This window comes from Penicillium samsonianum (genome assembly GCF_028829775.1).
Source record: "Penicillium samsonianum strain IBT 33392 chromosome Unknown utg000004l_segment0_segment0, whole genome shotgun sequence".
In the NCBI taxonomy this organism is placed as follows: domain Eukaryota; kingdom Fungi; phylum Ascomycota; class Eurotiomycetes; order Eurotiales; family Aspergillaceae; genus Penicillium; species Penicillium samsonianum.
The window spans coordinates 4,622,314-4,643,665 of NW_026643262.1; the positions used below are offsets into that span (position 1 = coordinate 4,622,314).

Consider the following 21,352-nt stretch of genomic DNA (forward strand, 5'->3'; position numbering starts at 1 on the left):
CCACGTACGCTCCACTCATACTCGTAACAGCTATACACTCGTTATCCAGTACAGAGTGTTCTAGCATGAGGAAGAATTAATTTAATTACTCAGTACTGCTTGACAGTTAGACAAATATATGACAAGTCCCTGATCTGATTTCTTCGATCCACTCAGATTTATCAAATACACTTACCGATATCAGCATGACTCTCCCTCCTGGCGTCTACCGTGCAGACCACGTCGGCTCCCTATTGCGTCCTACCCTGCTCAAGGAATCGCGGACGCAGCTGGAGAAAGGGGAAATCAGTTCCAGCGAGCTGCGATCCCGGGAGGACGAATGCATCCGGGATGTGGTGATTAAACAGTTGGCAAAGGGCATCCGCGCCATCACCGATGGAGAGTTTCGCCGCCGGTCGTTCCATATCGACTTTCTCACACAGATCGGTGGCGTCGAGTACCGCGAGGACCTAGCGACCATCAAGCCGACGCGCGACTCTCCACCAAGGCTTTTCGTGACCGAGAAGCTGCACCATCCAAATGCCATCCAAGTGGATGACTTTAAATTCCTGCAGCAATCCCTGCGCGACTCGTCCGTTGCAGCCACGGCCAAAGTATGCATCCCCGCGCCGACCGCGTTGCATTTCCGCGGTGGCCGCGAGAACGTCAGTAGGGAGGCATATCCCGATATGGGCCTGTTCTTCCAGGACCTGGCCAAGATGTGGCAGCAGGAGATTGCCGACCTGTACGCTGCCGGGTGTCGCTTTGTTCAACTAGATGAGACCAACATGGTCTACCTGTGCGACCCGTACTTTCGCCAGTCCGCCAAGGAGCGCAATGAGGACCCTAACCAGCTGCCGCTCCAGTACGCCGCTCTAATCAACGCGGCTATATCGCAGCGACCGGCCGACATGAAAATCGGCATGCATCTGTGTCGCGGTAACTATCGAAGTCAGTGGTTCGCGTCCGGCGGGTATGAGCCCATCGCCGAGGTGCTCTTCCAGCAGCTCGACGTCGATGTCTACTTCTTGGAATTTGATGACGAGCGCTCTGGTGACTTCAAGCCGTTGCGCTTTTTGCCCCCCAACAAGATTGCTGTGTTGGGTCTGATGACAAGCAAAGCCCCCTCGCTCGAGGAGCGAGACACAGTTGTTGCTCGCCTGAATGAAGCTGCTGCGTTCTGTCCGCGGGGCTTGGACCAGCTGTGTCTCAGCCACCAGTGTGGCTTCTCCAGTTCGATAGAGGGAAATGAGTTGACGGAAGAGGACCAGTGGGAGAAGGTTTCGTTGATGGTTGACATTGCGAAGTCTGTTTGGGGCGATGATTTGTCCTCGTGATTGCTTTGAATTGTAAGGGATGCCCAATATATATATGATTCTATATAGTAAATGTGATCAAGGCCGACCTAACACTGCCCCACCACACCGCACAATTTCGATTATATTCCCCTATTGAAAGATATCCACAGGATCGTCGATAATTATAGGCATTGGGTTCTATGGAGGCAAATGAAGGCTATATACTAGGGTAAGTGATTTTTCGTCAACCGAAGTTTGAGGGGGGAATCTAGTGGTTCATTCGGCATCTTTCTTGCTCGCTTCTGCTTTGGTTGGGCCTCACGACTGCCCTCTCTCCAATTCATCTTTTTCCATTTTTCATTGTTAATATTCTATCTTTGCCAGCTTGTATTCGCGATTGGAGGTGGTTCTTAGGCTCTTGCGCGCGTAGATGCTTATTGAATTCGATCTGAAGTTGGTGATGCGAGTCGGTGATCTCGAGGTGAACTTTGAAAGTAGATCTAGTCGTTTTTGTAACTTCTGTGAAGAGATCCCCTCTGCTTGAATTTCCTCTCTTGGTCGTTGAATATAACGACGTATTCTGCGAATTGTTGTAGGTATCGAATTTAGCTCACTTGATAATGGTGGCGGTGGTGAATCTCCGGTAAAAACGCGAAGATCTAGGCATGGTGGTTGGGTATGGATGACAGGACTCCTGATGTAGGCTTTCGTACAGCGCAAAAGTCTGAAAGACTTGCCTCCCACTTGTTGGTTGCACTGCCGTTGGGGAGGACTGGAGGTTTTATATTGCAATCGGAGTGTAAGAGTCTGGTGTCTTGAAAAAAAGGTGGTAGGTAATATGCTTTAGATGATTGGTTACAATGGCTAACTCCTTACAGCACATCTGGGGTCCTTTATCTGACTTAGACGGCCGTACTACAAGTGTGAAACATACCAGGTCTCTTTTAAGATGTCTTCTCACGGGTCTATTGACTAAGCCATATATGGAGGTCACGTGTCTCGGATCTAGTACCAACAGTATCACACGCCGAGGTCTACTTGAGGTTTTCACGTATCCTCATCGTCCTTCCTGCTTGCCCTGATTGTTTATCCTAATATTTTCGCCTGTCCCTTCGACCTGCTGGCACCATGCCTGTTATTTCTGCAGAAGTTGCCATGTTTTTCCAGGACGAGGGGCTTCTAGGACCGGCAAAGAACAGCAAGCGCACAATATCAGTGACGGCGTTATCCAGTCCGGCAACATCCCGATCATACTCTTCCTCGAATTCTATAGATCGCGCTAGCTTTTCGGCCACCTTTATCAACGTCCCACAGGACGAGATCGACCTGCCCCAAGAGCTGACAAGTCGTGAAACATACGAGTTCATTGGATTCAACAAGGAAACCGCCGGTAAATTGTGGGACCAGTATCTTAGCCGCCCGATTGACGATCCCTTGGATCCCTTCGACTTTGGCTTTATGGATTACGCCAGGTCCCAGGTGAAGAATTCTACAGTACCCGATGTGCTCTCTGTTACCGATGATTGGACGCTAACGATGGCTGCCCTCGGGATCAGTCAATGTCTGCAACAATCGATCCTTCATCCAGACTTTGATGATGTGAGGGCCACGGCAAGTTGCAAGTTCTGGTTGTTGGATTCGATTGAAAAGGCCTTCAAGACGCTCGAGGGCCTGAACAGCCAGCTACGGAAAGAAATGGAGCGGAGACGGCGACTGGCGGTACTCGGTGTCCGAGAAAGGTCGCCCCCTCCTGTCCTCCCCGCCCCGATTTCCAGGAAGGGATCTCTGAAATCGGCTACCAAAAGAGACAATCGTACCCTGCAAAGGCCCAGCCGCTGCCAAAGATACCACCATACCCAACGAAGGTCCGACAACTGGAGTGACTGAACAGGAAGCGCCTGCGCGCCTTGTCGGCCATACAATGATATGGCGAGCGTGTCTTTTGTCTGAGGCAGTTGAATGCTGCGAGAGCCGTCCAGGAGAACTTCACCTTGCCCCGATCAGTTCAAGTCCTGGGGACTTTAATGGACGTACTGCGGTTGTGTACTTTTCACCTCAACGAGAAACCGCCGATCGGTATGCAATGTACAAGAAGCATAGATTCTCAATCGCCGAGCTTGCAATATTACAAGTTGCGGTGCCAGACAGTCTCCTGCAGAGCTTGTCGGTTAGCTATCTGTGGGCTGATGGGGCTGAGAGTGACTCGTGGAAGAAGGTGATTTGGAATTGCAGACGTGCTGACCGGTTACCAAAGGATCTGCGCTATATGGGAAATAAAGACCTCTGGATAGGGCATATTGCCAAGTCCACGAATGTCAACTTTGCAACGATGGAGAGCTACACTCAAATCCAGTCCTCAGATGTTCTGGTCATTCAGATTGACGATGAGTGGCGGAACGCTATCCAATGGGTATTTTACAGTGACCCGGCCGAAGAACTCTTTGCGCAGTGCTGCAAAGGAAAGACATGTATCCATTCTATTGGAAAACTGGTCGAAGCTTTCAAAGAGTAGCTCAGTAGCTCTCTTTCGGTGTCTTTTTTTCTTTGTAATCTGCCTACCTATTGTTATTAATGGCTTTGAGTTGGCCTTATACGGTCGTCTACTACTTCATTGCACTGTTAGCCTCGGGTCAAGTGACCGACCATGTGACGCCTGCATCTCTAGGTTGGCATCTAGCTAGTCATAATGAATCATTATATCAGGTTTCAAGGCGATGTGAAGCCGCAGAATTTCATTCATTCATTTCGTCAAACATCAAACCAGCTCATCAACCTTCGATACGTCACGCCGGCGAATCATCCGGCCCTGCACCTTCCACTTACCCGTTGAAGACAGCATCGGTACGTAATTGGGGCGAATTAGAAGACATCCGGCAAGGTGGCCCACCTTTGCAGAACGCTGCCGTCTTCTGCCCATTCTTAACATGCTTGGGTTCATTGCCAGAAAGCCTGTCTGCCACGCCGTTTGCACATGGGTCATTCTACCGGGAATCTGCATAATACGCGGTGTAAAAACCTCGAACGAACGACCAAGCTCGTTGCAAATGGACTGGTAGTGGTGTACGACTCCGCAGCTGAAACTTCCCTTCAGTAAGTCGGCAGCTTCTAGTAGTAACCACCGCCTTGTGATCTAGCAAGATCTAGCGGAGCGTATTGGGTGCTTGGATCACACTTTGAAGTACCTAGCAGGCTTGCGACTTTGTGGACCCTTAGCGACCTCCTGCTGTTGACGTCTCCCGATGATAGTTGTACTTCGGTGAGCTGATGTTGGCCATCCGGTTGTGAAAAGGGCTACAACTGTGTTCGCTGAGAAGGTGTGTTATCTTCAGAAGGGTAGTCTATACCTCATCGAATCAGTTGCTCAGATCATTTCGATTGAAATCATTAGCATGAGAGTCTACAGATCCTATCTAGCACCGGGTGAACGTAACTTGCACAACTAGTTGCACGTGGGTATTACGCCAACAAACCCCCCGATTCCCCCTCATTCACAAGTCCCCCGTCAGGGGGAATGGCGGTGTAGCACATAAGGCATCGATCCGCAGGCTGTGCATCATGTATGCCTGATTTGAGGCTGTGCATCATATATGCCTGATTTGAGGCTGTGCATAATGTATGCCTGATTTGAGACTGAAGCTCAAAGTACTACATGTTATAAGGCTTCCATATCTTGTCGGCGCAGTAACACCGGCATACCGGAGGATTTATTAATCCTATGTGTTTTCGTAATTTATGTTATGTAATCGAGGCTCCATATAAATTGTGTAGAGAGCCGATACAGAAATACAGAGAGTTGAATACCATTGATTGGACCCTACATTTTACAATACGGAATCCACCGACAGTTATGAGCCCGGTTCGCACTGAATAAGACTACTATATCGGTATATAGTATCTAGCACGCAGCTAGAAGTTGTCTTGCAACCCTGAAGCTATACCAAGCTATCATCCCTTGATTCATTGTTCAAAACATTGAAGCATCCAGCAATGGAGGCAGCATCAATCCTCTCCGCCATGAAGGGCGAAAAACTGAAGGATACACCGCAATGGCTCACCTGGTTTGCAAAGGTGCAGTTATATGCAATGCAAAAGAACGTCTGGGATCACTATAACCCGGATACCCTATCAACCGAACGACCCGATACCCTAAAGGAACTAGTGGAACCGGAATACCCTAAGGAGGGTGACGAAAGGAATCGAAGGGTCTGGCGAGATCGAATGGACGTGTATAAAGTGAAGAACGCACGGTGGGAGAAACAAGCAAAGGGACTAAGTGATATAAATGAATACATCCTCACGTATCTTAACCTAATACACCACCTCGCTCTGATAGAATATCGTACTCCGTATGATAGACTTGTGTATCTGAAGTCTCGTTTCGCAAGATCGACCGCGTATAAGGAGGAGATTCGAATGAACTAGAAGGTGTTTGCGATGCAGAAGCCGACGGGAGATATCGAGCAATGGCTTCAAAAGTGGAATTCGCTAAGGGAGCAGGCGATCAGCCTTAGTATCAACGATGGAGATGCCAATAGGGACTTCCTACACGCTATGAAAGAAGTACTACCGATCTGGTGGCAAGGCAAATACCAGGAGATTATCATGGACAAAAAGGCGTATGATACTCGAGATCTTCTCGAATCGTTTCGCGCAATGAACCGTGAGATAGGTGTCAAGACTATCACCTCGACCACTCCTCCGAAAGGCGCCTTTTCAACCTGGCAAGGGCACTAGGAAGCAAAGCAAGAAAGGCAAGAGAAGCTTCCTTTTGAAAAGAGAGATTGTCCATGTAGGAGATCTGGTTCAAAGCATAAGGTTGCCACTTGCTGGATTATGAACGAAGCCACCCGACCAGAAGGCTTCATCCCATATAAAGAGAAGCTGGAGAGAGCAAAGAAGGCGCTAGAGAAGGACCTAGGCTGGAAGAAATGGGTTGATAAGGTGGTAGCTGATGCTAAGCCTAAGCAGACTGAGTATACAAACCAAGTCAGTTTCGCAACCACCTACCAAAGCCAGCACCACGGCCAGCACCACGGCCAGCACCACTGCTAGCATGAAGGCAAGTCGCTAGGTGAAGCTATACAGATTAGCAAGCATGTGCTATCTGTAGCAAAAGCCGGTGATCTCTCTCTCTATAATCGATGGATTCTTGATACCGGATCAAGCACGCACGTTTGTAATAATCGAGATCTATTTGTCGACTTCACAGCAGATATTATGGATTTGACAACTGGAGATAGTACCACGCAGGTGCTAGGCAGAGGCAAGGTTCGCCTAATTGGGAGACACCCAGTCAAAGGAAGGATGGAGATTACATTGAGTGATGCTCTATACTCACCTAGTTTCCACACGAATCTCGTGTCGTATGCGATGCTGAAGAAGAAAGGCGGGCTTTGGTGCCAACGCACGAATTATATACGGGATCCAAACGATAGACCTATCGTCTGTGTGAACCTATGGGATCAATTCAATCTCTGGATCTTTAACGAGCCAGGTGAAGCTCCACCACAACAAGCATATGCTGTGCAGCCAACACAAAGGAGATCAGTGAAGCCGAAGGAATCAAAGGCTTCCGCCGAGGTATGGCACCGGCGCCTAGCCCACATTGAATCACGGACTATAGCAAAGCTTGCTACTATGGTGGATGGCGTCGTCCTCGAGGATAAAGGAGCGAAATCGACGGAGGAGCAGGAATCACTATGTCAAACCTGTCATCTTGGGCGAGCACCAAAGCAGATATCACGACGGCCAATTGGACGCACCTTTGGACGATTTGGAAGAGTCCATTTTGACTTGATACAACTGCCACCGGCGTACAACAAGCATCGATGGATCTCTCACTTCTATATAGAAGGACCGAGATTCCATTGGATTATGACGCACGAACTAAAGCCTGAATGTCAAGTGGCCATCAACCAGTTTGTACAGCTAGCAAGGAATCAGTGGAAGCTGCCAATCAAGGCCTTTCACTATGATAATGAAGCAGCAGCTGGCAAAGCATCGGAGTACAGCTTAACAAGCGATGGTATCTTGATATATCATACTCCACCCGGCCACTCCGAGATGAATGGCTATGCCGAGAGATCTGGCGGCATGATCATTACTCGCATGCGGATGCTCGCCCTCGAAGGGAAGCTTCCTAAAGATCTATGGCCAGAATTTGCAAGCGCCGCCGTATGGTTATTGAACCGTACACCATCATATATTGCTTCCGAGAATAGGTGGTTGATACCATGGGAGGAAGTGAGAAAGGAATTTGCGCCGGCAATGCCGAGGATCAACCTAGCAAATGTTAGGTTGTATGGAAGCCTAGCATACTATAGGATTGAAAAGCAAGTGCAGTCAGATAAGATGAATCCCCGCGCTGAGGTTGGTTTCTTGGTTGGATATCTTGCTTCCAACATTTATAAGATCTGGTTTCCACACACTGGAAAAGTGAAGCATATCAGAGATGCAGTTATTGATGAAGGCCGCAAGTACTCACCCGAGTATGAGAGATCTCAACCAGTTCCACTACCACTAGTGAGAGAACCAGAAGAGCTCACCGTTGAAGAGATCACCCAGGTGATCAACCATGAGATTACTAGTCAAGAAGGGGCTAGTATGCCGGAACAGGACAACCAGCAAGATCACGGGGCAGAGGATGATCCCCAAGGTGGAATACGGGAAGCAAGTGACGCCGTTAATATACAACGGGATACCACCCCATTTCAGGGGGTGAATGAGGAAGCATATCTGCCAACACCGAGCGCTCTATATACAGCGCAAGCGGGTGAAATGCTTCATAAAAAGGATCAGGAAGATCCACCACCGCGTATAGCACTACCAGGTGCTTTTCCGGATGATCAGGACCCACCACTACCAAACACGCCGCCGCAAGAACACGAAGAACAAGCGAGTACTGGTCCTGGTCAGGGGGTGGATATGCATGATCAAGATGATCAATTGCTAGCTAGGGACCAGGCCCAGCAGCATGAAAATGAAGCTATTCCCATTGAAGAAGATGAGCTAGAAAGACAGCTCCAGGCAGAATTGCTAGCACCACTAAGCCTAGCACTAAGCAGGGAGATCACCAGCAATGTGGATGCCGGCAACATACTAAGTGGTCGTCGAACACGTAAAGCAAGACAAGATGATGATTTTGCATATGCAACCACTATAGTACAGGATGAAGAGCCACCGGCTCTACTACATACTTTCGCAGCTGGCTTATACGCCGAGAAACCAGGCATTCGACGCCATCGGGATGATCTCCCACCACCGCCAAAGTACTGGAAAGATGTCATGAACCATCCCTTCCAGCAAGGATACCTCACAGCAATGAGAAAGGAGATTAATTCTCTACTCGAAAAGGAGACTTATGAAGTCAGTGAGAAACCAAGGGACCGAGGAAAGCAGATCCTCCCCCTACTATGGGTTTTCTCATACAAATTTGACCAGGACGGTTACCTTCTAAAGCTAAAGGCCCGTATCTGTGTACGTGGAGATCTTGAAACGATTTCGTATAAAGAAAAGAGAGCTGCTACACTAGCAGCTAGGACCGCTAGGATGATCTTTACACTAGTAGCTGCCTTTGATCTAGATCTCCGCCAGCGAGATGCTGTCACGGCATTTCTAAACAGCAAGCTAGATCAAGAAACGTATACGCATATGCCAGAAGGGTTTCAAGCACCAGGCAAATGCTGGAAGCTCCGTCGAGCATTATACGGCTTACGGATCTCGCCACGACTTTGGCAGCAAGAAGTAGCTAGCGTACTACGCAAGCTAGGGTTGTAGCAAGCACCAGAAGACCCCTACGTCTTCGTTGGAGAAGGACTACTAGTCTTCTTCTATATAGATGATATCCTAATTGCAAGCCATCCCTCTATAAAGACACAAGCAAAGCAATTAGAGCGAGATCTGGAAGCGCATTGGGAGCTTACAGATCATGGAGAAGCGGCATGGTTTCTTAATATCCGAATCCTTCGGGATAGGAAGCAAAAGAAGCTTTGGCTATGTCAAGATAGCTATATGACAAGCATTGCTACCCGGTACAACTTGACAGACCGTCCACCTGTGTACACACCACTACTAGTTGACGAATTGAAGCCATACCAAGGTGTAGCCACACCGAGAGAGATCCATCTCTACCAGCAAAAGGTTGGATCTGCCGGCTATGCCACCACTATTACGAGACCGGATGCGGCGAAAGCAACTGCTAGGCTAGCGCAATTTCTTACCAACCCCGGTCCTCAACATCATGAAGCGGTAGATAGAGTCATTTCTTACCTCTATACTACCCGGAACCTGGCAATTGAGTACAGTGCTGGAGCAGCAAGTGCCGGAATGGACTCGGTACAATTTGCAAGCGATGCCTCGTACGGGGATCACCCTGACAGAAAGAGCTCAGCAGGCTATATTTGCCAGGCATACGGGGGTCCAGTTGACTGGAAAGCTAGCAAGCAACCCACCGTAACAACTTCAACTACCGAAGCAGAGCTTCTTGGCTTATCAGAGGCAGGAAAGCAGCTTCAATGGTGGCGTCGACTCCTTGATCACCTTGGCTTTATCCTCTCCCACGATATGACAATCGATTGTGACAACGAGAGAACGATTAGCTTGTTAACAAGCGAGGACACGGCGTTTGAAACGAAGCTTCGACATGTAGATATTCATCGCCATTGGTTGAGACAGGAGGTTAGAGAGGGACGCATTCAGGTGAAATGGGTTCCAACGGCAAGCATGGTTGCCGATGGACTCACCAAATTACTCTCTCGCCAGAAGCATGAAAGCTTCATACGGATGCTCAGGATGGTGGACATAGGCTATCTAATAGCCTAGAAGGAAGCAGATCTACAGGGTCCAGCAATCCCATACTGGGATCGCTGAGGGGGTGTGTCGGCGCAGTAACACCGGCATACCGGAGGATTTATTAATCCTATGTGTTTTCGTAATTTATGTTATGTAATCGAGGCTCCATATAAATTGTGTAGAGAGCCGATACAGAAATACAGAGAGTTGAATACCATTGATTGGACCCTACATTTTACAATACGGAATCCACCGACATATCTTTCCCTTGACAGCGACGTAGGGTGAACATTGCCATGGACCCCTTCTCGATTGCGGCCGGCATTGCCGGATTCCTAAGTCTATCAGGGACAGTCATATCGACCGGTTACACTCTCATCTCTAAGCTCCGTAGCCGCGGCGACTACATCAATGCGTTAGTCAACGAGATTGCCACGCTCTCAGGCATCCTGGTGGCTATACACGCCCACGCGGTCGCAGCGAACACACAAGGGTCAAATTTCCAGGCTCCCCACCTAACGGATCAATTGTCCATTCAAGAGGCACTAGCATCATGCCAAAAGATCCTGAAAGAAGCCGAAGAGCTCTTTGTCTCTTTGTTGAGTGCGAAGAACTTCAAGTTTCTTCTGAAAGGAATGGCCATGAAAGAGCAGGCGGACGAAGTCATGTCCAGACTTGAGCACTACAAAAGCTTTTTTGTCCTATACCTGCAGCTCCAAAGCAGGTCTGTCGCCCCGTTCCTTGGTATTTTTACTATTACTGACAACTGCATAGTGCACATTATGACCAGGTTCAGGAGAACATGCTAGATATCAAGCAGCGACTTGAAGCCCTGCAGCGTGGACAAGGAAAGCTCGAGCGATACGTGGATGCGAAAACTAAGAAAGAGCTCGGTATGTGGATCATCCATGATCATTACAAGTTTGCTAAGTATTGCAGCCGACAAAAGAGCCCAAATATACGACTGGCTTGGCCCGATAACTGATGGCGAGCACGGGGAGATCTGCAGACGGAGAGGCGTAGATTCGGCTCAGTGGATTCTCCAGAAAGATCACGTTCAAAATTGGTTGGACACAGATAAATCTTCTTATCTCTGGCTTTATGGAGCCCGTGAGTGTGCAATACAATCGCTTAGATGCCGAAAGCTGATGCATGCACGAAGAGGGCACGGGAAAGACAGCTGTTGTGTAAGTCAGCCGCTCAGACTAGACGACGCGAAGTTGACATCTTGCAGCTCCAAAGTGATAGAGACAGTGCAGAACACTGTTTCGGGTAATGATGGCACTGCAATTGCGTTCCACTACTGTCAGTTCTCGAACTCTGCGTCGCTCTCGTCGGAGAGAATGATTGCGGCCGTCATTTCTCAGACCTTGCAAAGCAACAGCAACACTGAAGATCTACCCGAGTTCCTGTTGAAACTATTCAATAAGTACTCATCTAGAAAAGCCCTGCCAAATCTTGAAGAGCTGAACCAGTTGTTTGCAGACGTGTGTCAAGACATTTCGAAGCTATTTCTAATCATTGATGGTTTGGATGAGCTCATTGAGCGGAAAGGAGCCATTGAATTCCTCCAGCGGCTGTTGTGCATACATGATATCACCTTCAAGGTGTTTGTCGCTAGTCGACCCGAGGTGGACTTGGAAAATGCTTTCGAGTTTTATTCTGCGATAGAACTTACCCCATCCGATATTGCTGGCGACATGGAAAGATATGTGAGAGGACGAGTGAACGAGCTGCGACTCCAAGATCGAGAGGGGGAAGAGCTCGTGAGAGAGTTGATTCGTCGCGCGGACGGAATGTGAGTAAATGGTACATCTGTTCTTTGGCTCATGCTGACCATCGGCCAGGTTTTTATGGGTGGTTTGTCAGCTGGATGAACTATCACGGGTGCGAACAGCAATCAGCGCCGATCTTCTCCGGGGCCTTCCCAAGGGCCTGGAACAGACTTTCGAGTCGATTCTCTTAAAACTTGACGAAGATGACAGGCTACTCGCCCTGGATATACTCCGATGGCTAATGTACTCTCGATGCCCTCTCAGCCTCGAGGAGCTAGTCGAAGCAATTGCGATCACTCCAGAAATGACAACTTTGGCAGACATGCAAAAGGGGAAGCTAAGGCGTGCCTCTGACGTGTTTGAGATCTGCGGCAGTCTTATCAGTCAGTCCAAGGTGAGCGAAAAGCTCTCTTTGGCGCATTACTCGATTTACGAGTGGTTGTCTTCGTCGCAACTTGCTACAGGGCGTTCGAACCAATTTCACCTGGACTCCAACGCTTCGCATAGTTCCATTACATGCGCTTGTGTTGCCTATCTAAGTTTTGATGATTACGGCTCTGCTGAATTCTCAAGCAGAGTTAAGAGGGTCTTAGATTTGCAAGAGTCCGGGCTTGGTATTCAGATGTTGCCTAACAGCTCCTTCTTTGACTATGCATCGAGCTACTGGTGGGTTCATCTCAAGACTCGCCTTCCAGAAAAGGAGTACCTAGCAACAAGAAAAGAAAAGTCTGTGGGACAGGGTCTGGAGAGCCACCTTCAGCAGGAGTCGATGCCAGGGAAATCCGTCAGGAAAGCGCTGAACATTTTCTTTCATCGGCAGTCAAACTTTGAGAATTGGACAGGTATTGCGCGGTATGGACATGGAAGCCACCAGTATCCCGAGGGAATGACTCCTATCCATGTTGCTGCACTGCACGAGATAAAGGAACTGGCGTTTGTTGCTCTGGATATGAAATCCAAGTGTTGTGATTCCATTACGTTGGATGGCCGAACTCCTCTACACATTGCTCTGGAGAACGACAACAACGAGATTGTCGATCTCCTGGTCGATCATAAAGCTTGTTTGGATGTAATAGACAGGAAAGGGCAGAGCCCCCTACAGATTGCGATCCAATCCGGTAATGCGCTTTCAGTCTCACGGCTTGCATCGGCTGGTGCAGATGTCAACGCGCCTCTATTTGGTGGTGGGACACCGGTGTCCTTAGCCATCGAAAATAGCTGGAATGAGCTGGCAACCCTCTTGTCAGAGATGTCAAGCAAAAGTTCTCTTGATGATGGGCGCTGCCTGCTGCATGTTGCAGCACAATCAGGCAGTCTGACTTGGACAATTTCCTTGCTCGAATTTCACAAAGAGATGCTGAACGCGACGGACCAAGACTCTTGGACCCCCCTCCACTACGCCGCCGACCGAGGACATGAGAATATAGTGAGCTACCTCTTGGATGGGAAGTGCTCAGCAAGCCCCAGTGATTCAAATGGGTGGACTCCCCTGCATGCTGCCATTCGTCACCATCACCTTTCGTGTGCGGCCCTCTTGCTCAAAGCCCAGAAAAAAATGGATACTGGCTCGATACCAACTATCTCGTTTTCATCAAGGAATCAAAGGACACTTAATGCGACACGTTCAGCAGTGGATCATCTGGCTTCGCCTCCAGGACCGCCTCCAGAACGTCTCGGGGCCGCACTTCGCCGAATGTGGCGTCGACCGCGGCTGGCGGGTCAGAAGTACGGAGGACATTTTGAAGGGAGTTCTCAATCCACCAATGATGCTCGCGACTGTACATGGAGTCTGGAATCTAGTAAAGTTCCATCCCCTCTTCGAATAGCAGTCTCGGAGTCATATTCAGAAGGCGTTCGGCTTCTATTGAAGCATATCAATCTCGCCGGGGTTGGCATGGATGAGATGCCTGCTTGTCTCCAAGAAGCTCTTGCTCTGTCCGACACAGTCATCCTGGATATTCTGCTCGCAAAGTCTAGTGATGATCAGATCGGGGACATCTTGCCAAGCGCTGTTGCAAAAAATTCAGAAAGTACAAAGGCTGCTCTCCTGAAGTACTTTCCTGCTGGGAAAGCGCATGCCCTTCTCAAGAATATTGTAACCAGCGCCAAGCCTAGCGTGGTGAAGTTCATGTTACAAACCTGGCTTCTTCCTCCAAGCCAATTATTAAATGATCTCCTTTTTCAGGTGGTTGGGACTCAATGGAACCAGGAGAGCAAGGAGATATTTTGCCTCCTTCTCAATAGTGGTGGGTCATTGGACTGCCTCAGCTCCTCCGGAAAACCTCTCCTGCACACTTCAATCTTTCATGAGAATTGGGAATTGGCCGATTACCTCCTTGAGCGAGGATACGGCTGCGGTGACAATCCTCGCAGCTTCTCGGAGGACACTGCTTTACTATTCCTCCTGGGTCATCGGTGCACCGACGACGCAAGCAGCATACGTCTTTTGGAAAGGCTTGTCCAAGCTGGTGCGGACTTGAATGCGGTCGATTCTAGTGGAATGGGAATTTATTGCAAAGCAGCAGCTGCAAACAATGAAATCCCTCTTCGTTGGCTTCTGAGTCACAGCCAATCGTTTGGCGACCCGATGACCAAGCTTCACATTCCCGCTTTTACAGCCCTTGATTGTGGCTCGGCGGCAGCAGCCAGAGTGCTTATCAAGGAGATAGCCATGGATCCAGGTCAAATTTGCAAGATGCTTGAGGGTCAAGAACCGTTCGGGTCCATTTTCACTGCCCCCATTCAGCAGAGAAATATAGAAGTATTGGATTTACTGGTCAGATCTGTGAATGAAGCATGTGGGCTGATTCCCGAATACACGGAAATCAAACGAGCAAGATACACCCAAGCATTGTGTCTGGCCATCAAGAAACTTTTTAAGCCTGGGTTTGATTTGCTTTTGACGCATCTTGCGGATGTTTCCTCGCCGAATCCTGAAAGTGGAGAGACTCCACTTCATATGGCAGCTCGTATCTTTCCAATGGGCAATTTCAAACTGAGTCCTCCAGCAGTGACTGAGAAGTCCGACTTCGACGCGTACTACGTCCAGAGGCTGCTGGAAAAAGGCGCCGACGTTGACGCTCAACAGCTGAACAGCGGCAAAAGGCCGCTCGATATAGCTTTACTCATCAATAAGACAGCCCTGACAAGGATACTTCTCGAGCATGGAGCTAAGCCCACATTCTCCCATTTTCAAAAAGCCGTTGAAATCCAAAGTCTTGAGTTGGTCAACGTGCTTCTCTCTTATGGAGCTTCCCTCGATCTCAGGCAGCTATCATTGAGAGGAGTTGAGAACCTAGATATGGTCACTGTTCTACTGGAGCAAGGCGCACAACTTGAGCCGTCCCATCTAATTCTGGCAGCGAGGACAAGCAACCTTTTAATCTTGGCAAAAGCACTCAAGGCATTTCCTTCCGATCGAGAGACCCAGTCTCAGGCATTTAACATTGCAATATACTATGGGAATCAGCAGGTTATATCAATGCTTGCGAACTGGATCGGAAAAGATATTGATGAGACTGCTATCAAGATACCCCCCGACACAAGCGGTGGGACTTTGCTACACTCCGCTGTCCGTCGACGACAGCCCGAAGAGGTTGCAATGCTCCTCGGCTCGTTCTGGGGTAAAGACAAGGAAGCCCTCTTGCAGGAGGACGCTGACGGTAAAACGGCTCTCATACTGGCTATGTCCATCTGTCACTGGGCTAGCGCAACACTTTTGATCCGGGCAGATGGTGGAGTTCAGCAGGCGAGGATGTGGGCCAGGTCAACCAAGGTCGACATGTGGATCAATCAACTCGAGGAGTTGGTTATCAAGGAACAGCACGGAGATTCCCACGCAGATACAGTGCTCTAGATTCGTGAATGACGATAGGTTAGAACCAGCTAGACTAGATGTTTCCGCTTGTTATCGAACCATTTTCTATGTACATTCTAACTATATAACATTGTTACGGGCACACCCGTCACCAATCAGTGGTGACCTATAGGCCACACCGATGGGCTACCGAGAGCCAACCAATCTACCTGTCAGAACGATCATATGCCAATACCACGGAATGCTATAGCCTTTCCGTTATACCCTTATGATATAGAATAACTTATAGTGTAAACGAACCTAAGGCAGACTATATCGTAAGGACCCACAAATCCTACGGCACGACTTATCGTAGGATAAGAACTATCCTAGGATCGCTAAGGACCTAGGATCCTACTAGGATAAATACGTGACTAGGTCTATTATAAGATAGGGCTCGACCTAAGAAAAGACTAGCTATAGGATATGTATCGACCCCAATACTATCTAGGAGAAGACTAATTATAGGATACGCCTAATTAAGCGTGACTCTAAGATCAACTCTATAGGAGTATATCTAGGAGTAAGATAAGGAATTCGAATAATAATAATACTATCCGATAAAAAAAGTATCAGATTTCCATGTCGAATTTCACCAGACATTACCAATCAGCCATTGAAGAGATACTGTGACTTATAAAGGAGCACATGGTTTAGATATTACAGTCATTGCAATATTAATTGATAAAACTCATCCCCGGAAGATCGCACTGGCAATTACTTAGAGACTGCATTAGTATGTGTTTACTAGCCCTAACCTGGCTTCAGCATCTATTAGTGCCAAACTTTCAGTTCTCAATATAGAATGCGAACAACGAGTATACCAAGATTTCAGTATCGTTGAAACTTCTCATGATGGACAATAATCTTATATCATTTTTTACGGCAGACGCCCATATTTGTACATAGTACGAGAATCACCGGGAGAGAATAGTGTCGAATACTAAGATTGAATACATGGTGGAAACAGGGTAAAATACCCTGAATATCATGTGACACCTGGTACCACCCATACCATACAAAAGTGCATATTACAGTTAGTCATCTATGTCCGCCCAGATTGTTGAAAGTGCGGGTTTTGTCATTTTAGTTAGTTAGAGATTCCAATATATCTGATTTTGTCCATACGTTGTAATACAGCCAGATTTCTGTCAAATAGCGCTAGTGTGCTGTAATCTTCCCAACTAGAAACGACAGAAAAAACCTGGAACCGCTTTAATATCCGCTTCGGGTCAACATAGAAGACTGATGTTAGAGTTCTACTGGTGAAAGATAAAGTGAATAGATCCATGAATGCATGAGTGCACAGTACTATTGGTAAACGCAATTATGTCGAGGCTAGATCTAGGACGCAAGCATTGTGCAGCATCCAGCACAGGCGGTCAAAATTCCAACGACCTGGCTCCCATTGTCGGCATGCTCAACCGATCTGGCTCCAGATCTCCTGCCGAGATGGCGTCCTCTTCCTCTTTGGCCTGTAGTTTGTCCAATCGTCGATTGAGATCCTCCAATTCTTGATTGAGACGCTCCAATTCTTGATTGAGACGCTCCAATTCTCGATTCATGTCCCATTCCAGGAGTGGATGAGGCTGGTAGTATCGTTGATAGGCTGCCATCCTAGCTTCCTTGTTTCTCATAATGTGTTCCATCTTCTGGTCTATCTCTCTGCGCTCTTTGGCTCGATTCTTTGCTCGAGTTGTTAGCACTGTCAGCTTCTCAAGCTGCTCATTGTTGGGCGACGGAATAGGGCGAGTATCAGCCACTTTATACTTGTTAGCTCTGTGTTCGAAGCGTGGGGAACGGGGTTTATCTGTTTATCTTACTGGTTGTAACGTGTTGTATGGGTTGTGTCTGTAACTTGGAGACGTTTTGACGATGCTTAACCTGCAATGTGACTAGAGGTGTAGTTAGCTTATTGTGTCATCCAAAATCTTGGCCATGGGCCAAAGGGTCATACCTTGCTGGCTTTGGTTCCCGGGTTGCAGTAGGTATGCAATGTGATTGTTGAAAAGTTGAAATTAAACGAGTTATCTAGCATCTTAAATAGTAATTCAGGGAGTACGTCTTCGTGGGGTGCTACTCATCTAAAAAATGAATAGAACAATGCCGGTGTAGCCTAACCGATGTCTCCCTTGTAGCGAGAGCTAAAAACTAACCCTGTCAACACTTCTATGAGTTCAAATTTAGTGACAATGTAAGACTATCAGAGTAAGATATAATTGAGATGGAAGTTGTATTTGATGGAAGGGCTGATGTAGCAATGACCTGAACGAAAAATAAGAGCAAAGTGATAATTGGCTGTGTCTAGCCAGTTAGGTCCTATACAATGATTGAAAATGCAATGTGAGCCTAATAAAATAAGTTTGTGACTGCCTAGTCTATCGAGATATACTCCATACTACCTTCCCATTCTTAAAACCAAAAGAGCGCATTCAACTAAGAATTCTATTAACGCGAGAGGTACTCTGGGATGAGTGAGGGAAGGAAAATGTCATATTTCCGGGCCGGTCGACCATCCCATGTCTGGCGCTCTCATGCCGAGCTAGCTGGAGGAGTGGAGGGATTATAAACGCTGTCAGAAATCTTGAATAGGAAATGGAGACCAAAAGCCGTTGTTGTACAGTTGCCAACGTGGACATCACGCTGTTATCATACGTACGATTCAGATAGTGTAGGTCTTGTAATCGAGTCAAACAACTAGCATGAAAAGAGTGAATTCTAAGTATATATTCACGGCTGATAGATACCAAGACTCAGGAACAACCCCGAATGACCCGTCAGTTAGAAATACCAAGTATATCATTTACTGGCTCCTTACCAACAGCAGCAAGCCCAGAGTCAATAGTTCTGTTTCCCGTTGGTTGAACGCAATATCAGGGATACCCTGACTCTGCGAGCCCTCGTAATGAGAGTACGAGCGTAATGGTCGAAGCACCCTAGAATTAGACGCATAACGCGTAAGAAATAACAAGTCCAGGGAAGCGTGGGTCCCATATACTCGATTACTACAGTGGTGCAATGGTAGACCAAATCCTTTTTTTAGCGAGGTTAGTGGCATGATCGTCACGATTGGCAGACGAAGATCGAAGATCATGATCGACGTCATATCACAGGGCTGTCATCTTTTTAGAGAAAATGTTTCAACCTTATATACAGAGACCAAGGAAGAGATCATTGAAAAGACAGATGTACCGGAGAACAGAAAGGTATGTGGGATTGGGTAGGATAAAATTGACAAGTCCACTCAGTGGAAGAAAGTAAGAAAGAGAAAGTAGAAAAGAGATCAAATCAGTAGCAGCGTCAAGTGCTTTTGATCTTAGATGAAGCCAGAGATCTTGTGAAACGGTTTCTGTACATCGTATCCGCCTGCTGCTATACATCGAAGTTCAGGCAGAGTACAACTCAGCAGCGAAAAAAACTCTCGTTCCCAACGCCAGTGTTTGTGGCGGATGTTTGAGGATAAGGTGAAATGCCGAACTTTCATCCCAAGAGAGAACGTTTAGAGGAATGGTAAGAAAATAGGCACCATAACTCCATTCCCTAAGATGACCTAGGGCGCCATGAAATCGAGGAGGAAAAAAATGTAAATCCGAATTTAGCCAGAGAAGTGAAGGGAAGAAAAGGGTATCGCAAAGCGTAGAAGAGGTGGAAGAAGCGTGTCAAGCGTGATTGACACTTAGAAGTCAATAGATTTCATTAAACTAGGAGAAAATCAGCAGGGCCTCGTCAACACGTGTGATCTGTAAGAGTACGTACAGTGAGGAGCTCCAGGCGTCAGAGAGGAGGGGATCGCAGAGTCACTTGGGGGCGATGGTCGACGAGCGAAACGGGGATCCACGTCTTCGTAGTAAGCGGGACTGTTGTTGTTAGGTTGCCCCGGTGGCCGCGGGGACGTACGAGGGTTATCTGCACCCCAGCCTGAGCGAGGAGGAACGTAGGAACTACATAAACAGAGAAGGTTAGTGGTCGGTTTAGGGACGGTATTTGTAACATTCTGACTTACCCAGGTCGGCTGTACATGCTTGTCGGGCTTTCAGGGAGAGCGCTGTTGTTTTCAACTGACAGCGTTTGCGGTACGCTGCTCATTGGTTGAATCGAGTCATGCATATCGTATTGTGGTCGAGATTGCGGAGTCATCTCGATGGCCTGGCCTACCGTCTCCGGTGACACGGCCATGCCAATGGGCCAGGGAGATGGCTGGCGCATCTGACCCGGTGGTCCATAGTTATAAGGGTCATCCATGGGAGGCGACACGGATCGACCGTACGCGTCATAACCGCGATCGGGGCCGCCTGGACCGGGGCCATAGGCGACTGGTGGTCCTCGAGGCGGCATCATTCCACCGCGACCTCCACGCCCTGGCATTGGCCCCGCGTAGCCACCCCGGGAGCCAGGGGAAGGCCCGCGAGGAGGTCCCATGTAAGGTCCTCCACGTCCACCCCGGGGAGGATATCCACCCCGCCCGCGTCCATTGAAGGCAGGTGGCGCTCCTCCTCTTCGAGAACCCATACTACCATCGGAGTATTGGGGACGAATGCGCGGATCGGAGGGGTTCCGTGACATTGGACCAGCGCCGTACGGACCCGGGCCCTGAGGCGGGATATTGCCAAATTCATCTTGCGGAGCGCGATAGGGGCCACCGCGATGGTCCGGGGGTGCTGGAATATCGCTCATGGGAACCCGCGAGTTGAGGGGTGTTCGATCGTCATCACTGTCGCGCGTTTCCGCGTGGAAGGATGCGAATGTTGGGCCCGAATCGGAGTTGAGAGAGTTCGACACAAAGGCTTCCTTGGGTTCGATAGGAGCCGGAACAGGGGGCGCAGGCACAGCTGCAGCGGCATTCTGTCGGTTGTAATAGTTCTCTCCGCTCATCTCCGCATTTTCCGCGATCCGGCGCTTCCTTGCCTTCCTACTCACAAGGGTTCGGCGCATGGCACATGTGACCACTCCGCAAGAGGTAAGGATGATGGTCGCGACCAGCACAATCCAACCACCCCATCCTAGATGAGGCACAAAGAGCAAGATATCGACAAGGAATGCGAGGAGAGTCACGAGTAGTGTTGGCAGCAACAAAATGAGGAGCGCCAACAGGAAGCGCGGCGAGTGGGAGGGTGCATGGAAGTGGGCCGCGATAGCCAGGCAGAGGCAGATCAGGGTCAGGAAGGCGGCGACTGGATGGATGATGAGGATCGAGGATAGTGACTTTCGAGTACCGGAAGGGAGATTGAAATCATCGCCGGTACTACTTATATCATCTGCACGAAACTTAGCGGAGAGCAGGCAGAAACGCAGGGGAGACACTTACTGCTCGTGTATCCCAAATGGATATTGGTACAGGTACTCCCCTTACAATATCCAAAGACACCATAATCGACATCTTTATAAGTTGCGAGAGGAATTCCCTTAACAATAGGAGTTGAAAGACATGAGAGAAGCAAAAGCACAAAGGCGATCAGCAGCAAGATGGTGAGGGGTGTCGCAGGCTTGAGCAACATGGTGAGGGGAGACCCTGGAGATCAACCTTATGTTTGTTTCTTGGCCAAAGGAGAAATCAGATAAAAACAAAATCAGCGATTGATTTTGACGGCCTAATGGGAAACGCGACGCAAGAGACGAGGTTCTAACGCCGCATTGCAGGGGACATCTGAACCCGA

The 21,352-nt window shown here is 48.5% G+C and overlaps 6 protein-coding genes across 6 annotated transcripts; 4 read left to right on the plus strand and 2 right to left on the minus strand.

Annotated features, from left to right (window-relative positions):
• Positions 1-185: 185 nt before the first annotated feature.
• On the plus strand, positions 186-1,316 carry N7471_008704 (uncharacterized protein; the record flags this gene model as incomplete). The annotated part of the gene is made up of 1 exon (XM_057281423.1): positions 186-1,316. The coding sequence occupies one exon, from the start codon at positions 186-188 to the stop codon at positions 1,314-1,316; it is 1,131 nt and encodes a 376-aa protein (XP_057135683.1).
• Positions 1,317-2,405: 1,089 nt separating this feature from the next.
• N7471_008705 (uncharacterized protein) lies at positions 2,406-3,164 on the plus strand (the record flags this gene model as incomplete). Its single annotated transcript, XM_057281424.1, has 1 exon — positions 2,406-3,164. One exon carries the CDS (start codon positions 2,406-2,408, stop codon positions 3,162-3,164), a length of 759 nt encoding a protein of 252 aa, XP_057135684.1.
• A 34-nt stretch (positions 3,165-3,198) lies between these two features.
• On the plus strand, positions 3,199-3,789 carry N7471_008706 (uncharacterized protein; the record flags this gene model as incomplete). The annotated part of the gene is made up of 1 exon (XM_057281425.1): positions 3,199-3,789. The coding sequence occupies one exon, from the start codon at positions 3,199-3,201 to the stop codon at positions 3,787-3,789; it is 591 nt and encodes a 196-aa protein (XP_057135685.1).
• Positions 3,790-10,478: 6,689 nt separating this feature from the next.
• Positions 10,479-15,698, plus strand: N7471_008707 (uncharacterized protein; the record flags this gene model as incomplete). The annotated part of the gene is made up of 7 exons (XM_057281426.1): positions 10,479-10,482; positions 10,548-10,791; positions 10,842-10,960; positions 11,007-11,177; positions 11,230-11,254; positions 11,302-11,865; positions 11,915-15,698. 7 exons carry the CDS (start codon positions 10,479-10,481, stop codon positions 15,696-15,698), a joined length of 4,911 nt encoding a protein of 1,636 aa, XP_057135686.1.
• Positions 15,699-17,080: 1,382 nt separating this feature from the next.
• On the minus strand, positions 17,081-17,736 carry N7471_008708 (uncharacterized protein; the record flags this gene model as incomplete). Its single annotated transcript, XM_057281427.1, has 2 exons — positions 17,081-17,467; positions 17,656-17,736. The coding sequence occupies 2 exons, from the start codon at positions 17,734-17,736 to the stop codon at positions 17,081-17,083; spliced, it is 468 nt and encodes a 155-aa protein (XP_057135687.1).
• Positions 17,737-19,394: 1,658 nt separating this feature from the next.
• N7471_008709 (putative pH signal transduction protein PalI) lies at positions 19,395-21,193 on the minus strand (the record flags this gene model as incomplete). Its single annotated transcript, XM_057281428.1, has 4 exons — positions 19,395-19,399; positions 19,455-19,639; positions 19,702-20,953; positions 21,004-21,193. The coding sequence occupies 4 exons, from the start codon at positions 21,191-21,193 to the stop codon at positions 19,395-19,397; spliced, it is 1,632 nt and encodes a 543-aa protein (XP_057135688.1).
• Positions 21,194-21,352: the final 159 nt, after the last annotated feature.